General features: G+C 31.4%; 1 protein-coding gene across 1 annotated transcript in view; it reads right to left on the bottom strand.

Moving 5' to 3' along the window:
* The window catches only part of LOC145331212 (calcitonin receptor-like), a 50,476-nt gene that overhangs the window by 15,489 nt on the left and 9,503 nt on the right, over positions 1-25,484 (bottom strand). Inside the window, exons 2-9 of the mRNA XM_080175831.1 lie at positions 9,538-9,595; positions 9,054-9,096; positions 6,593-6,666; positions 6,084-6,145; positions 4,855-4,910; positions 4,219-4,298; positions 2,827-2,918; positions 1,538-1,606 (exon numbers count right to left, since the gene is read on the bottom strand). Coding sequence (XP_080031957.1) covers positions 1,538-1,606; positions 2,827-2,918; positions 4,219-4,298; positions 4,855-4,910; positions 6,084-6,145; positions 6,593-6,666; positions 9,054-9,096; positions 9,538-9,595 — 534 coding nt within the window. The remainder of the gene's footprint in view (positions 1-1,537; positions 1,607-2,826; positions 2,919-4,218; positions 4,299-4,854; positions 4,911-6,083; positions 6,146-6,592; positions 6,667-9,053; positions 9,097-9,537; positions 9,596-25,484) is intronic.

Genomic DNA, 25,484 nt, shown 5'->3' with positions numbered 1-25,484 from the left:
TATTTATGTAAGAAAATTAAAAGTTCAAAGATTTTTAAAATTTAAATTTAGACACATTTAGGTTAATAACAATTACCAAAATATTTTGATGATTAAATAAATTCTATTCATATTTTATTAATGCAGAATTAAACAATAAGAATAAATACAAAATTTTAAATTTGAACCATTTTTAAAACTAATTTGTTTAATCCAATCTATGAATAGTTATCAATGTTTTCTAATATTTCATAGACAGCTTTCCACAGATATTAAAATGAAAAAATAAAACCAGTTTTGTTAGCCCCGAGTCTGGTATTTATTTTATTATTCTATTTTAATATTCGTGGAAAATTGTCTGTAAAACCATGCTATACATGATTTTTCTGTATGACTGAGCACCGGTTCTAATTCAGCAGATATTAATCGGTTTCAAAGCCATTTTGGAAAATATAAGAATATCTTAGTTTTGTTAGCCTATTTAATTCACTTGTGTTAATGATATTTTTTTCTTCTACATATAATTATGGGAAAATTTTCTAAAGATATTTATAATATTTTTTCCTATCCGTCATAGAATTTGTTCTAAAAAGGAATTTTATTTTGAACTTTTAAATATCTCATAAATATTCAAATCACTATGGTGTCAGAAACAAAATTAAAATTTTAGATGTTTTTATTTCTTTTTTAATTAGAGCGAAGCTTTTATCAAATAAATCGTTTGATGTTGAAAAATGAAAAATAAAACTGAAAAGGTTTCAAAAGATGTCATTGAACAACAACGCTCCGAACTTTAAAGATATTATTTCCTTCGATTTTTAAGTGATCATCTAGAGAATCCAGAGCATCATCCACATGGAATGAGATGGGATACTCTAACACCCTAGGATATTAGGTTGAGTAACATTCAACGTACAACCAACCATTTGGCTGAGAAGTTCTAACTGTGCTTGGTAATGAGTTGCGCCTGTTTATGGGCCAAGGCTTCCTGATCTAACTATGTCGCGCACCAGAGATAGTAGCAGTAAGAACCAATTTCAACATCCTAATTAATGACGCGGTGTCGGGCCGAGATTCGAACCTATTACCTCCTCGACGACGAGCGGATGCCCTACGTGTTAAGGTGCAAAGGTTTGAAGAAAAAATACTTAAAATGCAAATGTGTTTAAATTCTAAACAATATAATTTTCTCTAGTTTAAAGAAAACACTTTGCACTATAAACAAGAAATATTGATGGTGTAAGCAGTTCTCATATATATTTTATTTTATAATTTTAATAAATGTATTTTTGCGAGTTTACTTCCTATTAACATTAAAGTATAAAAGAAAAAAGACAATAAGGATGAAAGCTTACAAAAATTGAATACAATTATTAATAGTTATTTATCGCATTGAATGATAAGATTTATTCCAATGGCCATTCGTGGCTAACAAAACTGGTATTAATATTATAATTTTCATCTTATAACTCGTAAAAAAGTCTTTTACATGATACGATATATGTTTTTTTAGAATGGCACAGAACCTGTTCTATTCCAGCGGAAATTAAAATAATACCTGATATAAAACAAGATGATACCAAAGAAGCCAGCTTATATTGTTTAATATCAGCGCAACAAACATATTCTAAAACAATAAAATCATATAACCGTCTCTCAATTTAAAAAAAATAGAAATTGAAACATAATGATGAAAAAAAAGAACAGAATATTCATTACCCTTAGATTGTCTTGCTGAGCACAAAAACCTCCCCCCCCCCCTCTTATATTTAAACTAAATTATAAGTGGCAAGTTAGTTTTTCGTTTGTTATTACCTAAAAGTCAGGTTAGGTTAAATTTGGTATTGGATATCTCCACAGGTATAGGCCCCGCAGGTAAGGGAACAACACTACCCCTTCTCATTTTAGTATATTTTAAAAATAAGGTGGGGGAGGGGTTAAGTGCTTGACCGGCACTTTTAGAGAAAACGCCATATATACTGAATCTTCCCAAAAATACAAAATCCCTTAAACTTCTTTATTGGAAAGATTTTATATTAAAGATAATTGGCAAAATATTCATAGAATTTTAGTTGTCAGACCTAATTGGTAACAATTATAAATAATTCTTTGTCAGTTAGCATTTGTTAGCTAGCTAAAGTATTCTTATAATTAATTAACGTAAGGAATAATGATGAAAATCATATAATATAATAATAAAATCTGCCCCTTATATTTAATAAATTTTGTTATTTCAACTGATTTTAAAGCCATCAAACATATGTTAAATAATTTCCCCCCCCCCCAATTTTTAGTAGAGCAGCTATTCAATAACTTGCTTATGTCTGTCCTTACGTCCTTTCTACCAAAATATGCATTTTTTCTTGTTTGCAATCTTCGCACCATTAATTAAGAACATTGATGTTTTTTTTTTATCGAAGCTTTTCTATAACCAGGGTCTTACGTCCGTCCTATATCAAAGTTAGCTCCTTTATAATTTAGGCATGTTAAAACTTTCCTATTGGTTTCATACTTTGGATGATGATTCATAAACCAACTAGGTACAAAATAAGTAAGTGTAGTACTCTATAACCATTACCAGAAAGTCCGCACTTCAATTTAAAACATGCTAATTTAAAAAAAAAACTTTTTGGCAAAATTTTTTGTATGATTTTTGGAATAAGTGTAAGTATGTAATTTTGCAACAAGTTTAAATACAAATTTGTTTATACTTTTCAATTAATATTCTACTTCTTAAGCTTTGACATTAAAAGTGTTCATGTTTGTTTGTTCTATTGATTGATTTCATAGCTTCGCGACTTTATGGATGTTGTCATCCTAGTTTTAGGGAAAAAAACAAGAACAAACCTTGTGCATGGTTATCCTACCACAGGACAGGTTTCTCAGCACAGAGAAGATGAGAAGGGATGCAAGCAAACATATCAATGATATTGACAGACCTAAAATCAAAATAAAAAATTGGGGATCTAAAGAGATAATACAATGGTCGGTAAATTGAGGAATATCCCCAATGATGATACACAAAATTGTACCTTTTTTAAATAAAAATTTGTGGTTGAAACATTTAGACACTCAGCTTATTGAGGCAACTAATTAAATTACAACAAAAGTCTTCAAAGTTGTTAAGCCAGTAGTTGGTTGGTATAGGGAAGGCAAAAAATAGCCTAAAACCATTCCATGCTATAACCTTCCCAAGGCCTACATATTTTGAGAACACAATTAGTTAAGTAGTTATTGAAATCTTAAGCTTCAGACAAAAAAATATACTTCTTGATATAACAGTAGAAGAAAACCCTACATCAAAAAAGAAAATAAAATAAAATATAATAAATCCATAAATGGAATTAATAATAGACTAGCTTTAATAATTATGTAGGTCTTTTTTCTAATGAAATAAGATAAAGGGGTATTTTCACGAAAGGCATTTGAACTTAATTTAGTGAAACTATATTTATATGGCATATATTTGAAAGAATTTCAATTTTCTACCACGTAGTTTTTAAAATATCAAGACTTGAAAATCGTCTTTTTAAATTGCATATATCACAAAAAGACGATTTTTAAGTATTGATATTTTCAAAACTACGTGGTAGAAAATTGAAATTCTTTCAAATATATGCCATATAAATATAGTTTAACCCATTAACTAGCAAAAAATATGCGTTTCATTGAATTAAGTTCAAATGCATTTCGTGAAACTACCCCTTCATTAAATAATTATCTTTGTTGTTAAGAAGAATAGATATAATAATCTAGATACATACTCTCTAAACCAACGAATAGAAAAACAATTGAGGAACAATCTAGCAATATCATTGTTAGAAAATGTACTGAATTGGTTACGAAAGGAGCAGTTATATTTTTATTTCTTAGGTAATCGTCTAATATTTCTTAGGTAGTAAAATGTGAAGAATATGACAAAAAATGTATAATAAGTCAGCTATGAAAAGTTGAATTTTCTAGAGTAAAACTTATCTTTAAGAAAATTATATTGTCTCAAAATATTGTCGCTTGTCTCATAGGAAAAAATCCTATAAATCGGTATATTATTACTTGGATGTTGCACCAGATTTTCATGTACTCTAATAAAGTGAAACACTAAGCTGGCTAAAATAACGACACCCTTTTTCCACCCCCTATTTACCCAATCCCATCCCCTTATACTGGAAGTACAAATTTATATCCATAATCAAATATGACAGACGGACAAACCGGCCTAAAATAATTAAGGTACATTACCTGCCACTGTTAGCTGATTAATTTGAGTTCTAAATGTGAAATCTTCAATATCTATACAGTTTGTGTAATTGGACCAACTCCTAAATAATTACACAATTTTACTATTTGTGCTATTTATATCTAAGGAACTGAAGGGATAAGACAATGGCCAATTAATTGATGTACATCCCCAATGATAATACAACAAAACATTTCCCCTTCTGTAGATTACTGGCTGAATGTTTTGACACTCAACTTAATAAATCAACCTATCAAAATTCAAGAAAAGTTCCCAAAGTTGTAAAACCAATGAATAAGGAAACGTTCTTATGAAACTTTGGGGACTAGTGTAATAAACAGCCCTATGTCCAATCATTTCCTGATTAATATCAAAGCTTTGATAAACATTAAAGAGAAATATATACAATATACTAAAATAAAAATATAAGTCTGACATTTAAAAGTAAAATTTGTATTGTAACTAATACAAAACTAAAACTAAAATAAAATTTTGATATTATGACATTGTTAAAATTTTACTTTTGGTAGGGAAGCTGCTCTATAATTCCCTTTAATTGTTCCGAATTCCGTAACTCTGTAATTGTGCTTCTAGAGGCTAGGGGTGCATCCGCTAGCTAAAATAAATGTAGTTTGAACCTGTTTGACAAAGGATGAATCCACCAATTTCCATCTTCCTCGCATTGTTTTTCTGCCTAAAACATAAATCCTTATAAAAAGTAACAGGTTATGTGTTTGTCTGTCATTTACAGAAGTATGTTGCTAACCTACTGAACCGCTATGGTTTTTCTGGGAGAGGGGTAACACCACCCTTCCAAAAGAAATTTCCCAAATAAAAGTAATGACCCGACCCCAAAAAGTTTTTTAATTAAAAAAATAATAAAATACGGAGGGGCCGCCTTTTGAATCCCTTCCTACCTTAAGTGCCCATAGAGGGCTTTAGTTACGTAGCCGCTATTACAAAATAAAGCAGTTATGAAAAAGTCTGATTCTTAAAAAGACAAGAAAATAGATTTATTATCCCGGTTACTCAATCAGTCAAAGACAAGTCAATCCCATGAGACGAGCCTCAAAATTTCGAGTACATCTTAATTTTTTAAAAAAATAAATGAAGAAAAATCCGCCCTTCTGTTCCAAAATATGTACAATCCCTAACCAATGATATTGTCGGATTGTTTATACAATTAGCTCTGCTAATATGGGTTAAATTGAATGATTGAGTGTCTAGACTTTTCGGGTATAGTCCCTTTCGTGGCAACGCCCCTTAAGGGGCGTTTCTTCGTATTTTTACAGTAGCTTTTCTTCTATTTCTAGCCCATGCATGGGGCTCTAATCCTACAGGGCCTATTGCCTCACCCTGCGGGGCAATCACATAACCCAATATAACCTAATCTAAAATAACCTATCAAAAGCCATTTTCAAAATACGACGAATCGCCCCTTAAGAGGCGTTGCCACGAAAGGGACTATATCAAACTTTTCTATATTTATTCATAAAACTATTATTTAATAAATATTATAATTTTAAAGGCTACTTAAACTGTTTATAAACAATGCATAAAAATATTTCAAGTGATTGTTAAGAAAAAAATGATATAAAATTAAGTACATTTTATATTAATTTTGTTTGTACAGTTGTTTTTCATTGCAAATGTGTCCTTTTAATGTATATAAAATATACGTTGATGTTATGATAATTTAGGTTGCTAAAATGGAACTCGTGTAATAGTCATTTCGTTTATCCAGTAGGAGTGGAGGGGATTTGGTAAAGGGATGGATCGGTATTTTAGCCAGCTACAAGTTTAATTTTATTAAAGTGGATGATAATCTGTTGTAGGATTCAAGTAATAATAAATGTATTGTCCTTACCTGTTTCTTTATATCATAGTTGAGATCAGGTATCAAAGGACAGGCGGTATACTGACTTTCTCCTAAAATTGATTATTTAATACCTATATTTGTGACAACTTTAATTGTGCATAAACTGCCAATTTTGATAAAAGCCCCTCATACAGATTATCTGAAGAAGAAAACATGAAATTTTGTTATTTTTTTTTATTTTTGTTATTTACTATTTATATTGCCTCCATATGCGCAGCTGTAAATTATGTCTATACTATTGACATTTTTTTCTCTCCTAATATACCCAAATATTGTCCAAGGGAGTGAGGGGTAAAAGGGCGATTACCTCCCTCAAAACTTTGAAACCTCTTCATTTTACCCTCTTCAAAATTTTCAAAATACATTAGATTACCCCTAAAAACTTTGAAACCACTTATCCTACCCTACTCATTCTTTGAAACCCAACATTTCCACTTTACCCCCTCTAACCTAAAAAATACTTAGACGTCCTTGTCTACCCCCACACTTATTTTTACCTGGAGGGGTCGCATCAAAACAGGACCAGGAATCAAAGATGAGGGGACAGTGACCATCTGTGGTTAAGGCAGGTCTGAAATAGTAATAATATATTACATTTCATTATCAATGGATATAGAATACGTGAATTTTTTTTCGTCAATTTAGTTTGCTAATACAGTTCTCAGATATTGGTCAATACATTCCTTCATGGTGAGGGGGAGGGGATGTGGTAATAGTTATATTAGCCAGCTTGGAGAAACATTGTAAAATTTGTGACTGTACTGTACAATATATATTGATACCACCTGTCTATCTTACTATGAAAATACTGAAGATGTATGAATTTTCACAATTTAGAGATACCTTTGAAATAAGACAGAGTCATTTGAAATATTATATTATTAAAACCACCATGAATATTTTTAATAATCCAATGTTTTAAGCACAAAAACAATATTTTTATTTCTCAAAATTTGTTGCTTTGTAAATATTTACAAAAATGGTCTAAATTCTAAATTTAAACTAAAACACTTCAAAACCTACACAATATTATATTATACACATCTTTTTTAAGAGCGAAAACCTTTCTATAATTAGGGTTGTTCCGTCCGTACGTCCATCCGTACGTCACAGACAGATAGCTCTTAAAATAAAAACAGCTCTTAATCTAAATAGGTTAGAATTGTCCTATCGATTCCAAACTTTGCATGATGATTTAGAAAGCGAAGCAACTCTACAACTGTTACCAGAATGTCCGTACGTCCATTTTAAACATGTTGATAAAACTTTTTAACATCAAATAATTATGTGATAAATTTATCCGATTGATCTTATTTTTGGATACTGATTCCTAGGACAACAAAGTACAATGTTATAAGCGAAGTATCTCTATAATAAAGTCCTCAAAATGTAAGTATGTCCTTAAACAATATCTTGTATTTACGTAGTTTTTCAACAAATTTACTTACAATTTTGTTTCTACTTTTTAAATTTATATTCTGATTATTTAGTTCTGATTCTCTTCAAGTATTAATGTTCGTTTGTCTTACCGTTTCAGAGCTACGCTTTTATGGATGTTGTTTTTCTTGTTTACAAAGTACAGATCATTTAAAAAAGCATATTTGCATATAATCCAAAATAAAATACTTCAAAGTTCCATGTACTTTGTATTTTAATTCAGGAATATAGAAATATATATTTTTGATTATTTTCTTAAAATTGATAAAATTTGATTTTTTTGTGGATTTTCTGTTAGGTTCAAGTGAATTTCAGTTTACAATTTCATATCCTTCTGATTGTGAGGCAATTATAGAAAAGACAAAACTTTTTTAAAATTCACTTTATGCTGTCATTTCAAGTACATTGTGTATTGACAGGGTGGAAAACTTTTTAGTTTGTCATGACTTTCACACTTTTTGTTGTAAATCAATTATCAAACTTTTTGTCTCCTAACTGAACACAGTAAAAGTGCCGGACTGATTATGACGTAACAAAAAAAAATAGCCAATGAGAGGCCATTATTGACCAATGGTAAAATTTATAGTGGCCTCTCATTGGCTATTTTTTTTTGTTACGTCATAATTAGTCCGACACGTTTACTGTGTTCCTCCTAACTAATTTCTCTCTTGACTGTCAAATATTGGCTTATGTTTAGATTTGTAGCCTAGGAACGGATATGGAATTCGTGGATATTGAGACAGGGTAATTTTTGTTGTCAATTTAGGTTGCTAACATTGTCCTCAATTGTTCAATACATAAGTTTCTACATGGTAAGGGGAGGGGATAGGGTAAAATCATAAGTGGGAAATCGTTTTAGCAGCTCACATTTGTCTTGAAGTGTAAAAGGAAAACAAAAAATGTCTGCCCTATGAAGTAAACAAAAGTTTTAGACATTTATATCAAGATTAAATCCTAAAATTTTCAAAATATTCTAACAAGGGCTTTTTGAGAAAATTATATTTGAAAATTTCAAGTTCATTTTTCATCCCCTAGGAGTTACCGCATAATCATGACAAGAAAAGCAAAGATTGTTTATTTAAAATTTTGAACAATTTTGGTTTTTTGAAGTCTTTCATAAAACCTCTATATATATGATTTCTTTAAGGCTGAATTTCCGTGATCTTAGCAAAGGGCCATTTATAAAATCCCTTCAGTAGTTATAACTAACAATCAAAATCAAAAGCAATTCTTTATAGTAATCATAGTAATTATTACAAATTATTTTAGAGAATTTAAATTTGTGCATTTTTACAGGGTTATATAATTTATAATTCATAACAGAATTAGGTAACAGTTATATTATCAAATATTCCATGATTTGACTTTGTGTATTGAAAAAAGAATCTATTTCACTTTTTACATGAAAATTAAGATAAAATTTGTCACCTTAACTAGCTTTACTAAAAATTAAAATTATTATAACAATTCATTAGGTTACAGAAATGATTATAAATCATAAAAAGAACTTAAATAATTTACCTTTTAACACAATCTATAAGTCTTTGAAGCAGGTACTCATCCTCTGAAATAAGACCACATAATTCATCTACTTTTTTGAATAAGGACAAGTAAATACATAAAAAGCATAAAAGTAATGCTTGTAAAATAAATGTTTTATTTTCATCCTTTGATATAAATATAACAGGATATCTTTAATTTTCTATTTGTTTCTGTCTGTGTGTGTATACCAAAGGATCCCACTAACCACTGCATTGATATGGTTCTTCTTTACAATGAATCTTCTCATAGGTTCTGCGAAGGGTACCACCACCCTCTGAAGAGAAATTGTACCTAGCAAAAATTACCCCCTGAAAAAATATTTAAAAACTAATTTGAAAATGGGGGGGTATATAGACTTCTCACCTATCCTCAAGTGCCCCTAGAGGCCTCTAGGGGGCGTAGCTACTTTTGCCTTTTTTCTCTCGATTATTTAGAGTAGTGACAATTACTAACTAATTCTTACCTAGGTAAAATACTGTGTCTTTTGTGTTGACATATTTGAGAACCTCATCCACATAAGTCTAATTCAATAATTATAATTATAATAATCAAACCCCTTATATTTGTACTAGCGGCTAAGCCTCTGGAGGCCTCTATGTGCACTTAAGGAGAGGAAAGTTGAATTTGATAACCCCATTTTTTATTTTTATTTAAAAAGAAAAAGTCAACATTTTTTGGGGAACCCGGTATTAGTGTCTTAGAAATTATCTTAGTGACGTAAAAAAAATAGGATGTGTCGATACTACTAGGATTTTTAAGAATTGTTAATATAGGCCTGAAATCAAGATTTTTTGTGCTTTTAAAAAATATTAAAAATATTTCTAAAAATTCTACATTATTTTTGCTCACTTTTAAAAAACAAAATCAACTTTTTTTTATTTTTTTTTATAAAATTATCTTTCAAAATTGAAATAAGATCTATCAGCTGATATTGTACTTCTTACATAACTCAAGAGTTGACTTACAATGTGTAAATATTTTATAGATTATTTAGCAAAATAATAAAAAACCTATATGTAATTTCGAGATTAATAATTGGCTTAATCTTACATTAAACATTGAATGATTTTAAATAATTTTCAAATATTTGCTTTTATAATTATACTTATTGTATAAACCCATCATAAGTTAGCGCAAAATGCTATATATTTTATCACATATGAGCTATTTTTTAAGCCAGCTTTTTAGTCAAAATTTCAAACCAATAACAATTAAATCAAAAGATATTAGGTTACTCTATACATTATTTTGTCTGTCTGACTGTCGGTCATGCTTAAAAAACCTTATTGTTGGAGAAATGTTATTTTCACGACTGCTTTTTTAGATAGCCAGCTGTAAGTATTAGTCAAGATACCTTATATTTATACAGATCTGCTCCATATATTTATTGTCTGTCTGTCTGACAGATATACTTAAAAGGAAAATTTAGTTTTAAAATAAAAAAATTTAAAAAATGTTGGTGGTTTTTTTTCTAAGCGCGTGAGGGTGCAGGTACCCTATCCTAAAATAGTTAAAAACCTTCCCATGACCTATGACCTATGTCCCTGCAAAGGAGAAGCATATTAGTTAGGAAGATCCTTCCATATAAATAGACACACACACACAAACATTCTTTTACTTTGATATAAGGATTAGCATTTTGTTACTGTATCCTATTACTAGCGGCTACGCCTTAGAGGCCTCTTGGGGCACTTGAGGAGGAGAGAGTCCAATTTAATAAACCAATTTATTTTTCTAGATTTTAAAAGAAAAAGACAAACAAACAAACAAAGAGACAGACAAACAGACATCCTGTTACTTTATTATATCCTATTATATAAATTAGTAAGCTAAGCTTTTTTTGACTGTAGCAACGGATCTTGTTAACCGCTGAACCTAAAGGGTTCTTCTTTACAGTGAAGCTTATTATAGGTATAGAGAAGTTTATAACTATTTAGGAAGAGGGCTCTCCACTCTCCAAAAAAAATAACACCTAGAAAAAAAGTACCATCTCTGCAATTTTACTTCTTTGTTTTAAAACTTAAATTGAAAATTGGAAGAATGAACTTTCCCCCTTACCACCCTAAAAGCTTCTAGTGATGTTACTGCTAGTGATAATATATTATAGTTTATATCAACATAATATGCGGATTTTAAGAAAAATTTAATCAAATATGCGGACTTTTTTCAACCTTTTTTTGACAACATTTATTAGACATATTAGAATTATACTATTGATTTCAAATTTTGCACGGAAGTATGTCCTTTTACTGTATGCTATATTTACGCAATTTTGCAACAAATTTATGTGCAATTTCATTTAGACTTCAAAATTAATATTCTGCTTATTAAGTTCTGACACTCTAGCTATTGTGCGTTTGTTCTACCTTCTGATTTTTGTGCTTCGTTTTTATGGATGTTGTCATCCTTGTCTAGAAAATACAAATTAATTAATCTATGGTAGAAAGTACAGAGAGTATAAATTATTTCCTACATTTTCTTTATCAATTATCAATTATCAATCACCTCTATTATCCATCTCTTTTTTAGGGGTTACCTTTCCCACCTCCCCTCTAATCCCTTGTTTTTAGTTACGTCACTAAGATAATTTCTAAGACACTAATACCGGGTTCTTTTTTGGGGGGTTGGACTTTTTTTTCTAGGGGCGATTTCTCTTTTGAGGGTGCTGGTATTCTCCCCCAAAATTATTGTAAACCTTCCAAGGACCTATAAAGGAGAACCATATCGGTTCAGCGGTCAGCGAGATCCTTCGGAATTTGAAGCATCTATCTATTTAAAATGTCATTTTAAAAAGCCTATAACTTTTTGTTATTGAAGCTGAAGGCTTAACATTTGGGGTTTTGGGTCTACTTGTGGCAGTCCTTCAGCAGTTAGAGTGGTGTATTTCTTTCAGGGTTCCTTTAAGTCACTTAAAATCATATAAACAATAATTATTTGAATATATTTAGTTTTGTCATTGGATTGGTTTGGCTCAATTTTTAATAGGTTTTACTTTTCAGAAAAAAAGGAAATGGTTTTAAAAAATTATGAAAAATTTGTATAAGTTCAATGGATTATGCCTTGTGTTTGCTAAAGATTAATTTTTGTTATTTTATCTAAATTGTGGAATCATAAACTTGGTTAAGTAAATATTAAGGTGCTGTGTGATCATAAATTTTTGTGCCTTTTAATATACCCGTGCGTTTAATGTAGTGAATGTTTAAATTTTTTTCTCCAGAAATCTTAAATATCAAGTAAAATGAGATATTTTTTTAATTAATATTATTTTCACCCAGTTTGTCAACAAACAATCTCCAAATTTTTTACACAGGATCTTTTATTTCCAATGGTTATAGGAATCTACACTAGTATTTTTTTGATTAGTCTAAAATATTATAAAAGTTCGTTGTGGAAATTTGTACAATACTATGTACATTATCAAATTTCAATAAATTAATAATAGGCAAATAACTTTTTTGTTGACGTAAACTTAAAGAAATTAAGAATGGGCAAATAAGAAGCTCTACAAAGTGTCTAAAAAAATGAGCCTTTTGACCTCATAAAAATGAGGGATGAGAGGAAAAGTTGGCAAGAAAACCAATTAATAGAGATGGATAAATTAACGTCACACGGCTAATTTTTTTAGGACACTTTGTAGACCTTCGGCAAATAACTTTTTTGTTGATGTAATTAATTATTAAAACAATTATTTGCTTAACATTTTTCAGACTTTCAGTGGTGAATATTCTTTATTCAAACAATAAAGAATTTAAAATGTTAAAGTGTAATTATAATAACATTTTGTATATTTTTTAATTCAAATTTTTTTATTTTAAATGATATCAAATTCAAATTTTTCTTTTTAATATGTCTTTAGTTGCATAAGAAACTTATAGAATGAAGGTACAAGTCATTTTAAAAGTTATCCTCAGATCTACAGCCTTAATAATGTTTAGTTATCAAATGTATGAGTCTTTTCAGAAATACATTTCACCACCTGTTATCCAGGAAAGCTAGATACTTAAATAATTAAATAGTTTTTTTGATAAACCTATTTTTAAAGGTCATAAGCCTTAGTTTTTGATTATATAAGAACCATTCCTATGCTATGTAATTTATAGGAGCTACATAGTAAAATGTTCCAACTTACTTAAACTTTTTATCCTTTTTCTCTCATTTTTCAACGCAGATTTTAAACTACAAATAGCACAAAAAGGGTACTTATATTCCCAAAAACTAAAGATTATGACGATTCTATTGGAATGCATAACATTTTTCTACTATTAACACAAGCCACGCAATTGGAATTTAAAAAATGTGCGCAAGCTCCATGATCAATTCAATATTTTAATTAGTTGATTACTGAAAAAAACATGTCTTAAACTATAATGCTTATTAATTAAACTCAAATGAATAATTATAGTTTCCTGAAATTGAGTAAAGTTGTCTGCTTCCACTGTGACGTCAGGCGCGTTCAGATTACTTCTACACATACCATTTAGATCATTCAAATTTTAATTTGAAACAAGGATGATAACATTCATAAAAATCTTTGAATGGACAAAAGGACAAAGTGAGTTATAATGTAGATGTTTAGTTGTTATAACAAAAAAAGAATGAGAGAGAGAATATGCAAAAATTAAAAAAAGATAAGACTTTGAAGCATGATCGACAGACAGACGGACAACACAATGTATAGATGTGAATATGTAATTGGAATATTTTCTGAAAATGTTCAGTTGTCTTAAATAATAATCAATGGCGTGACAGAATGACGGTCAGACAACGTGAATTATAGAGCAGCTTATTATTTACTAGCGGCTACGCCCCTAGAGGCCTCTAGTGGCACTTTAAATGTCTAATGTTTTGGGTTCAAGTCTCTACAATGCATATCTATTTGGCGATCAAGTCTCTACGATACCTCTTTATATTGCGAAGAAGTCTCCCGGCGAAAATTTTTTTCTCTCTCGATTTTTTTGTGATTTCTCTTGGGGGGGTGTTGGTACTCCCCCCCAAATAGTTATAAACCTTCCCAGGACCATTGAGACTCTCCCCTTTTAAGGAGAACCCGATCAGTTCAGCGGTTAGCGATATCCTTCGGTACAGACAGACAGACACACATCCTATTACTTTATTATAGGAATTATAATTTGTATTATATAAAAAGGTCAGACAAAGCCATCAACGAGATATACGTTCATCTATTGTATAAAAGATTCAGTCTTATTAAATTATCAAAAGAATAGTTATTTATCGAATAGTGTTATAGACAGCTTTCCGCGGATATTAAATGAAAAATTATAAGATTTAAACCAGTTTTGTTAGTCTTAAAGGGCCACAGGCACTGCATAGCAAAACTGGTATTAATTATGAAATTTTTCAATATAATATTTGTAGAAAATTGTTTGCTGTACTCATTTTTCAGTGTGGCTTAGAACCGGTTCCAATACAGCGGACATTAATTGGTTTCAAAGCCATACTGGAAAGATTTATTACAAAATATCTACAAACTTAAGTAATTGTACAACTGTAGGTATAACATAGAAATCTGTAAATTTAAAAAAAGATATTTTAAATATCCATATACCTATATTTATATATTTATAGATTAGCGGATGCCGCACAAGCATCTAGGGGCTCTGCGTTCAAAGGGGTAAGGGGGGGTTAAAAAAATAGCCTTAAACCATCTCAAGGTTTAAGTCTAAAAACTAAATATCCTAAAACCATCTACAAAAATTTTATTTACAGGCCTATATGACAAGGATGACAACATCCATAAAAGCATAGCTCTAAAATTAGACGTTAGGGGTTAACAGACATTAACACTTGTAGGGTGTCAGAACATAATAAGCAGTATATAAAAAAGGCTTTCTATCTCAAATGAACAAAAAAATATAATAATGGAACGGTCCAGCAATTTAGAGTTTTAATGCTTTGGGTATCATTGGTACTTTTTAGTGTCTTAAAAAAATTTTTTTTTACATGGGTGTAATATTTTTATAGTAACTCTCTTAACTGAAACATTGTTAACTTTGGAAAAAAGTTTTTTACTAGATTCTTGTAAAAAGGCGAGTGAAAATTTGGAGTTTCTAAGGTGAAGTAAAAATAATAAATAATATTACAGTCGTATTTACAAGTTTACATGTTTTATTCGTTTATATAAAGAACTAGCGGTGGGCGATAGACCCATCCTCCGCCATTTCAATTTTAGTTTTGGAAAAAAATCAGAATTTTTTGGTGAGTCAATTTTTTTCTCTTGGGAGGATGGTGGTAGCCTCCAACAAAATAGTTATAAACCTTCTAATGACCTATGAGAAGCTACCCTGTAAAGGAGAACCATATCGGTTTAGCGGTTAGCGAGATCCTTTTATACAGACAGACAGACAAAGATCCTGTTACTATATTACAAGGATAATGTTTGCTTGTATCACTGATGTCTGCCACAAAAATATTTACGATCAGCCAAATGCCATAAATGATAGAATTTTTGAAATTAGTTGTTATCTATATCTTAATGGACACATACACACACACACACATCTACACAAACAACTTCCTAAAAAGAGGATATGCAATTTTAAAAAAAAAACTTCACTTAAAATTGGACGTAAGTTGATAATTTCTATTGCAAAAACACTCAAAGTGTAAAATAAGTTGTGTAATTTGAAACTTTTGTAAACTTTTCTCAATAAAATTGACACTTTTGATTTATTTGATTAGAAAGAACAACTCAATTATAAAGTTAAATTTTATATTTCTTTCTTTAAAGTATACTAGAGGCTTCGCCCCTAGAGTTAATGGGAATTTTTTCCCTATATATAGTCGTTACTAAAGCTATAGAAATATTATTAAAAAAGAAACTATATTCCCAAAAGAATAGAGCCAAATGGGTTAAGCGGTTACTGAAATCTTAAGCTTCAGGCATACAGACGGACGGACAGCGTTCCTCTTTGTATTTTAGATGTAAACAGTAAATGTTAAGAAGATGATAAATTCTTATTTATTTCTAAAAATCTTATTTCTTCTTAGAGTTTCATTTGATTTTTGAGAGAGTTAACATGATTTTATTTAATCAATTTTGTCTATTGAATTTTACCAGAAAGCTAAAGTAAAGAGATTCATTTAGGTTTCAAAATATACTTAAAATACCTAAAATTATATTTAATATTTCTATGATAATTGATTATTTTTCTTTACAAAACTTTTTATCAGCATAGCTGGTTTAAAGGAAAATTGATGTAACATTATTATATTATTTAGATCTAATTGTTATTTTATGACAAATAAACTTCAGCAAAGTGTTTGATATCTATATATCCTGTTATATTTAGAAATTAGAAATACTTTTTGGCTGAAGCTAACAGTTTCTTCAACTACTAAACCGATTAAGTTCTTCGTTTAAGGTAAGCTCTACATAGGACCCGGTATGGTTTAAAGCTATTTTATTTTTAGTTAAGTCTTGTAACGTATTTTTGATGCTAGGTTAGGTAAAGTAAAGGTTAGAATTAAAAGTCTCCCCACAGGTGTCTGAAACATATTTTTCTTCAATAATAGAAAAAGGTTTAATGTTCAAGAAAAGAGTTACAGTGAAAGCACCGAAATTTTATAGCTTAAATAAAAGTAACGTAGTATAATGTTGAAGCTGATTAAGCCAATAACAATGATACCAGCATCCATGAGTAGCAAAGCACAGAAAAAATCATTGATGGTCAAATGGACAGAGTGAATTGTATAAAAGATGTTTAGTTATAAAAAAGAATGCAAAAAAATCTGAGCAAATAACGAAAACTTAAAACAAGTTTTATGTCTTTTAAAGCATAAACGACATACAGACGGACATAACAATGTATGACTGGTTGTTGGAATAATGCAGAAAAATTTGAGCTATCTGTGTTAAACTGCATCCGGGAAAAATAAATTTCCTCTTTAGCGTTACGGACCGATTAATTAATGACGGAAATACAGAAACTAACTTTGGGAATAGTCCCTTTCGTGGCAACGCCCCTTAAGGGGCGATTCGTCGTATTTTCAAAATGGCATTTTATAGGTTATTTTAGGTTAGGTTAGGTTATATTGGGTGAGGTTATTGCCCCAAAGGGTTAGGCGATTTGCCCCGCAGGGTTAGAAGTTAGAACCCCCGCAGGGGCTAGAAATAGGAGAAAAGCTACTGTGAAAATACGAAGAAACGCCCCTTAAGGGGTGTTGCCACGAAAGTGACTATACCCCTAACTTTTATTAATGAACTTTAAATGATCTAAATTTCCTGATTATAATTTTATACATTGTTTCTATAACTTTAAAATATCACAAATATTTCACCTACACAATTAGTATTCAAATTGTGTTTCCATTTTCATATTATTTGTCTGAAATTATAATTATTTGTTTACATAACAATATATAAAGGATAAATACAATATAAGTTTTAAATATTACACAAATGGATTTACCATTACGCGGATCTTACATCAGATTATCATGCTCTCTAATATAGTGAGACTTTTCGCTGGCTAAAAGAACGATCCCCCCATCCAGCCCCTTTACCCCATCCCCTCCTGGATAAAGAACTGACCATTGAATGAAGTCAGGTTAACAACCTAAATTGTTGACAATTTTTCCCCATAGTAATATCCATGTATGTTCTATATCCCTTGTTACAAAATATCTCTTAAATACGTACCAAATATTTAACAAAATTAAGAGAATACATTATAAAATCAACTAAAAAATGTTAATTCTTCAATGTTTTCATAAGTTGGCTTTAATTGTAATTGGGAAAAACGGAATGTACTTCTGACATACAGACAGAAAAAGATATAACCTTGTAGTGTAGCTTTGCTCTAAAAAGATTCTCAACAACAGCATACAAGCAGGATTCGACAGCCGCATATTGTTTTGTGCAGTTTATTGTGAAAAAATGTTATTGGTTGCGGATCAGGGAAAAGAGAATGTGATTCTGACAAACATTTCTAAGTGAAAATTTCCCCTCAACCCCCTTCCATTTTTTCTCCCATTCTTACCCACTTCATTTTCAGTTAAATCAAAAAACAAGTTTTGCTCCAACTTTACTTTAATATTTAATTTTCGGCAGTTCAAATGGAATTAATTGGCTGAATAGCAGCCCCTGGTTGCGTATAAATTCCAAATTAGCAACAGATTAAACAGTTTTACATCAAGACCTTATGGTTTATGCGAAACAGCTCATAATGGCTAATAAAAATGACGTCATATAATACAAATGACCAATGATAGGCCAGAATACATTGAAATTTACCAATGATAAAATGTATTCTGGCATATCATTTGTCATTCCATTGCAAAAAACGCGATCTTTGGTTTGTTTAAATGTCCATTTATTTGGCATTTTTCAAGAATGACAAGCGTGGGAAAATTTTTCGAATGTGGGAACCATTTAATTTGATTTAAATGGTACATATGATTTTCATTTAAATTCATTTTTTGGACCCGTGAGAAAATTTTCTTAAGGTGAGAACCATTTAATTTTCATTGAATTTCATTTTTTGGAAGTGTGGGAAAAAACGGGAGAAAAATATGTTTTAGTACAGGGGCGTCCAAGCTTTTTTTTTTGGGGGGGGTAAAAAATTTTAGGGGGGGGGGTAATTCGTGTTTGGGGGGGGTAAAATGGCGCGCGAAGCGCGCCGAAATTTTTTTTTACCCACCCCAAAATTTTTACCCCGGGGGTAAAATTTGATTGGGGGGGGTAATTACCCCCCCTTAAGTCTGTTGGGGGGGGTAAATACTCCCCCCAAATATGTTGGGGGGGGTAATTACCCCCCCCAAACTAATTTACCCCGGGGGTAAAATTTTTGGGGGGGGTAATTTAATTATGTAAAAAAAGCACCTACCTAATCTATTAAGTTAATAAGTACTATCCTATAACATAAAGTAGTAAGTAAGGTTTATTTGACTATAGCTTCAGATTTCATTACTTTTAATACTGAGTTCTCCTTTTTAGGAAAGCTTCACATAGTTCCCATAAAATATATTACACCTCAAGGCTCGAGTCACACTATGACTTTTTTTAGGGGGGGGGCAGGGATTACTCCCTCCCCCCCCCAACAAAAAATTTTTTTTTTAAGAACATTTAATTTTTTAATAAGAACATTTAAAAAAAAATTTTTTAAAGAACATTTATTTTGGGGGGGGTAATTACCCCCCCCAAAATGGTTTGGGGGGGGTAAATACCCCCCCCAAAATCGTTGGGGGTGCCTACGGCACCCCCAAGGTAGGGGTAATTTTTTTTTGGGGGGGGTATTGTTCACAAAATTTTGGGGGTGCCTACGGCACCCCCAAAATCGTTTGGGGGTGCCAAATGGCCCATTACCCCCCCCCTTGGACGCCTATGTTTTAGTATAAAGAAATGTTCTATCAGTTTCAAACCTTTTTCATTCGATAGATCATACTGACTTTGGAAAAACTGTCAGACCGATTTTTGAAATTCAATCTGTGAAAAAAGATATTCAAGTTTTAATTTTTTGTTTTGAAAATATTATTTTACATGTATTGACGCCATCTTGGATTATGATAATTTTTTTTTGTTAGAAGATTTTTTTTCTAAAATATTTTTAAAAAATTAACTTTTTACAATAAAAAAATCTTTGAACTTAAATTGACCAATAATTCAAAAATTTTTTCTCTTTGATTTGGAAGATTTTTTATGATTTTTGTTTTTAATGTCAAATAAAAACACAACAGTGAAAAAAATGAAAATTAAATGAAAAAACGTATTATGATTTTATTCAAGAAATTATTTGCTAACATCACCTTTTTGTTGCAATAGAATGTTATTTAAGCAAACAAAATTTAGCATAAATGGATATTTAAATCCCTCGGTATTAAATGATGAGCTAATGCTCAATCATTTAATACCTTGGGATTTAAATATCCATTTATGCTAAATTTTGTTTGCTTAAATAACTCATTTGTATTGTATGACGTAATTTTTTATTAGGCACCATAAGCTGCCTTGTTTATGCGGCTGCGGCTGTCGAACCCTACAGACAAGTCATTGTTTGTTGGCTTGTTTGCCAAAAAGATATAGAATTATAAATTATTATAACCACCATAAATCATCAACAACTATATTCTCTGTATACAAATATATATAATTTACTAGATTATTCAAGGCTAGGGCTTAATTTTCTGGAAAAAAAAAACATTTAAATATACATAAAACAAAAATATTGATAAAATCTTATTTAAATTTTTCTTCTATTTTCATCAAAATTATTGATAAATATTACAATCTTGTGGTTTTAACTTTTTTCCTTATCTAAAAGTAACAGGATGTATGTCTGTCAATCTGTTTGCACTGGAGGATCTCGTTAACTGCAGAAAACTATTCTTTCCAGTTTCGATCTTTATAGATCATGGAAAGGTTTATATCTATTTTGGGGGAGAGTATTAACAACCTCTCAAGAGAAATCAACACTAGAAAAAAATGTCCCTCCCCCCTATTTCCCAGAGGCCTCTTGGGGCTAGCCGATATTAAGTATATCTATAATACAAAGTAGCTTGTTGTCTGTCTGTCCGTCCGTCTGTTCCTTAAGATCTCTGTAACCACTGAACCGATCGGATTCTACTCTTCAGGTAATATACCTACTGGTTCTGTGGTGGTTTTAGGCTATTTTCTTGGGGCGTGGGACACCCACAACACCCCCAAAAATAAAAAATTTCTCCCTCGATTTTTTTTGATGATGCAGATAATAAAGATGAAGATCTTGAATTTTTTTTTGATTATGCAGATGAAGATGATGAAGACCCACCACATGTACTACATTTTTTAGAGGCTAGAAGCGAAGCCGCTAGTTGAGTATATAATATAACAGTAGTATAAATTTTTAATAATCTTTATCTTTTTGCCTCAGACCAACATTAATCCTTTATTGTCTTTGTTTGATGAGCAAATTAATTGTCCTTTTTTGAACCTTAGAAACTATTTGCAGACACTAAACTATGTTATGCTCTTATTCTTATAATAAAGTAACAGGATGTTTGTTTGTTTGTCTGTTTGTACCGAAGGATCTCGCTAACCGCCGAATCGATCGAGTTAACCTTAACAAGGTAGCTTCTCCTACGTCCCGGGAAGGTTTATAAATATTTTGGGGGAGGGTACCACCACACTCCCCAGAAAAATCGACAAAAATAAATTAAATAAAAAAACTCCGCCCTGCGGACGAATTTTGCAATTAGCTAAAAACAAAACTAACACCATCTATCGGCGAAAAAAAATATTTTTGGTAAATAGTTGAATTTAAAATAGATTGAAAAGAAACAATTTTACGTGTCCCTAGCGTATCCGCTAGAAATGGATATCTATAATACAAAGTAGAATAATGTCTGTATGTCCCTTAAGATCTCGGTAACCACTGAACCGATCGGATTCTACTCTTCAGGGTATATACCTATTGGTCCTGTTGTAGTTTTAAGCTATTTTCTTGGGGGGGTGGGACACCCCCAACCCCCACAAAAACAAAAAATCCCCCCCTATTTTTTAAAAAGAATTTGCTGAAGATTTTTAGTCCAAAAGGGGGTAGGATGGGGGAATCGGTATTTTAGCAAGCTGCGAGTATTATTTAATTATCAGTGTACATGAAAATCCGGTGCAACATCCTTAAGTGATAAATATATTGATTGTTCTTTTTTGATTTCTATAGAAATAAAGTATTCTTCTGCTCGAGTTCCAATATTCCCACAATCCTTAGAAAAGTCATAAAGCATAAGGAATAAAAAATTAGTGTCTATTCACAGAGAAAAAGTTATTTCTTTATTTCTACACAGAAAAATTTCTTTATTAGACCCCCATATTTTATAGATTTATGAATTATTATAGACTGTACCTCTTGAACTTATAGAAAAAAACGTATGGGACCTGTATAGATAACTCAATAACTTGGCAGTCAGACAAAAAAGCTAGCCGTTACGCCCCTAGAGGAGTTTACTGACACTTAAAACTAGGGAGAGGGGGCGGAGTTGATCATCAACTTTTTCTTTTATAGGGGGGGGGGGGGGGCGGGCGGGGGGGGGGGGTATGTTTTTCTCTAGGTGCGATTTCTCTTGGGGATGTGGATTTACCTTACAACAAAATAATTTAAAGCATTCCCTTGACCCCTTAGTACTCTAGTGAGAGAATTAATCCACTTGTATATGTACAGTGTACACCCCTCCCCTCTCTCATGCACGCCACAGTGTGTGCGCACATGAATATTTTCTTAAGAATTATAATATAATCGGATTGTATACAAACAGAGAGATTTTTTTCTAGTTTTATCATTGTTTCTAGTTTTAGCTGGCTCAAATACCTCTTAGAAGTTAGATAATATATTAAACTGCCAGTTTAACTGCGTCACTGTATGAATTCCCTCTCTTACTCTCTCCTCCAACCCCCCACCCAACATTAACTGCCCCTGGAGCGAGCATTCTAGGGGCGGAATCGCCAGTAGAAGTTATTTGTTTAATTCCATAGATTTTAGAGTAAAGATGAGAATCCAGGTAGAAGATTTAGACTACGGAATCCGCACGAGACCTAAATTTTTTGTCAGCTAACAAATATCATTATCTTCTTTGTTTAATTCTGAACTGCGCAATTTTTGATAGTAATTATCCTTGTTTCATTTATTGTTAGGCTAATTACTTCATTTAATTATCCCCCTCTATTCATTAGGTCTCTATGCAGAGAAATCAGCGGGGATAAGGCAATGCACGATAAATTAATGTACATCCCCAATGATGACGCACAAAATTTCTCCTTCTGTAGATTACAAGTAGTGGTTGAACACTCAACTTAATGAACTAACCAATCAAAATTCAATAGAAGCACCCCAAGTTGTTGAGCAAATGAATAAGAAAACATTATTGTAAGACTTTGGGGACTAGTATAATTTACAGTCTAATATCCCCTTCTTCCCTGATCTTGCATAATGTATACATGTAAACATCAGGGAGTAAGGGAGGGGACAATGGGCAATTAATTCAATTTAAGAGTTTTCGCTGAAAAGCAATAAAAATCAGATTTACAGTGGCGTGCGAACCGAAGGGGGCATTTGGGGCAATCGCCCCCCCCTAGCGACCAAAACGCCCCCCCCTGCCCCCCCCTAGCAACCGCCCCCCCTGCCCCCCCCCTAAATGTTGAAAAATGCCCCATTTCGCCCCCCCCTGGTCAACAAAAATGCCCCTTTTTGCCCCCTACTCTACAGAAAGCAAAACTATCCCAGTTTCCAAAAAAAAGATCAAGAAATACTAAAAAAAAAAATTTTTGCGCTTCGCGCCAAACAGACAGTTACTATTCATTTAACCTTACCAAATTTTATAATTAGTGTAGAAATTACGTTATAATCTTTTTTCACTGAACATAACAAACCAGGTAATAGGAAGAACCCGGTATTAGTGTCGGACTGATTATGACGTAACAAAAAAAATTAGCCAATGAGAGGACATTATTGACCAATGGTAAAATTCATAGTAGCCTCTCATTGGCTAATTTTTTTTGTTACGTCATAATCAGTCTGACACTAATACCGGGTTCTAATAGGAAGTATTTTATTTTGTATAATATAAACTTTTTACCAAAGAAATTTTGTACATCCCCAATGATGATACACAAAATTACCCCTTATATAGATTACAATTAGTGGATGAAATGTATGGAAACTCGACTTAATTAACCAACCAATCAAAATTTATTAAAGTCCCCAAAGTTGTTGAGCCAACAAATAAGAAAATTTTATATAAAATATTGGGCACTAGTGTAATAAATAGCCCAAAAACCCTTCCCCCTGCATATTCGAAGAAAAAAATTTGTGCTTCGCGCCCTTCCAAATGGTTTCTGCTTTTTATCACATTGTATATTTTGTTTTTATTTCTATAAAAACATGTGTAAACAACAAATATTTAATCAAAAAGTTATTTATATAAAAAAGAAACAGTGTTGATATTTATCTAAGCCTTTTTCTCAACACTGTATGTCTGTCTAAATGAATAACTATATATGATGTCATATTATTTTCAGGATAAGTTTATCATTTTTTTTGTGTACATACCCTTACAAAAAGACATGCAATTTTCATTAAAAGCCCTTAAAACTAACTACACTCTATATTCCTAACTTGATAAAATACGCCACTCTTGTTGTCTTTAATTGATTTTAGTTCAAAGGGGGAGTAAATATTATAAATCCTTGGAAACACCACTTAATCAAAAATTAACAGAGTTTTAAAGTGCCATTTAAAGAGGGTAGGATGTTTTGATATAACTTTTTAGCTTCTCTATAATTCACTATAGCTGTCTATAATTAACTATTAAAAATTCATGGAGGTCAGACTGCTTTTCAGGACGTTTTTGGCTATTTTTGTATCTTTTAAATTTCGGGTATAGTCCCTTTTGTGCATTTTGTCATATTTTCACAGTAGCTTTTCACCTATATATAGCTCCTGCGGGGCCAATTGCCTAACCCTGCGGGGAAATCACCTGACCTAATTTAACCTAGAATAATCTATTATAAGCTATTATGAAAATACGATGAAATGCCCCTTAAGAGGCGTTGCCACAAAAGAGACTATACCCCAAAGATTTCCATATTTCTAAGAGATTTTTATATCTATAGATGAAAGGACAAGTAATTTTTTTTATTTTTTACATAGTTCTTTATATCTTTGGTCTTTATGGTATGATAATTTTTTTTGTGGATTATAATATTTAAAAAAATAAAATTTCTTGCTGTTTACTTTGATTTACTTTGACTGTCATCACACAACATACAGGAAAAAGGATTTGTGACTTTTTCTACCTAAAATATATATTTATTTCAACAGATGCTCTTTAAATCTACTTGTCTGTATTCTTATTAATGATTTTTTGTGCTTTGCTACTTAAAGATGCTGTCATCCTTGTTGTCATACAATAAAGAAATATTTAAAATCAGTTTTACATATTAGGTTAATTTTTGGTAAATTATTTCCAAAATGAGTGTTTTTATCTCCCCCACCCAAAATTTTTTTTAATGGGGTTATTCATCCTTCCTGCTGAGATTTTATAACATCCCCTTCCATCCATAAAAAATGTTTTGTGGTGGGGGGGGGGGGGAAGGTTAAATTAACTTCTGTACTTTTTTTTCGAAGATGCTTTCTAGCTCCCTTCCCTTCGGTCATTGCAGGGTGGGGTGAAGGGATGGGGGAGAAGATATGGGAGAGAAGAGATGGGGGGGGGGGGAAGAGATGGGGGAAGGGATGGCTAAGAAGGGATAAGGACTAGAAGGCCCACAATCAAATAATCCCACCCCTTAAAACGCCCTAATTTAAAATTAGTATATATAATCAAAATGCCCCCCCCTAAAGCAAAGTGCCCCCCCGGGGCACTTTGTTTTAGGGGGGGGCAAAATTTTACAAAATCTTCAAAATGCCCCCCCCTAGACAA

This window comes from Acartia tonsa, chromosome 11, assembly GCF_053477335.1.
Source record: "Acartia tonsa isolate MP-2025a chromosome 11, ASM5347733v1, whole genome shotgun sequence".
Lineage (NCBI taxonomy): Eukaryota > Metazoa > Arthropoda > Copepoda > Calanoida > Acartiidae > Acartia > Acartia tonsa.
This window is presented reverse-complemented; position numbering and strand designations above follow the sequence as displayed.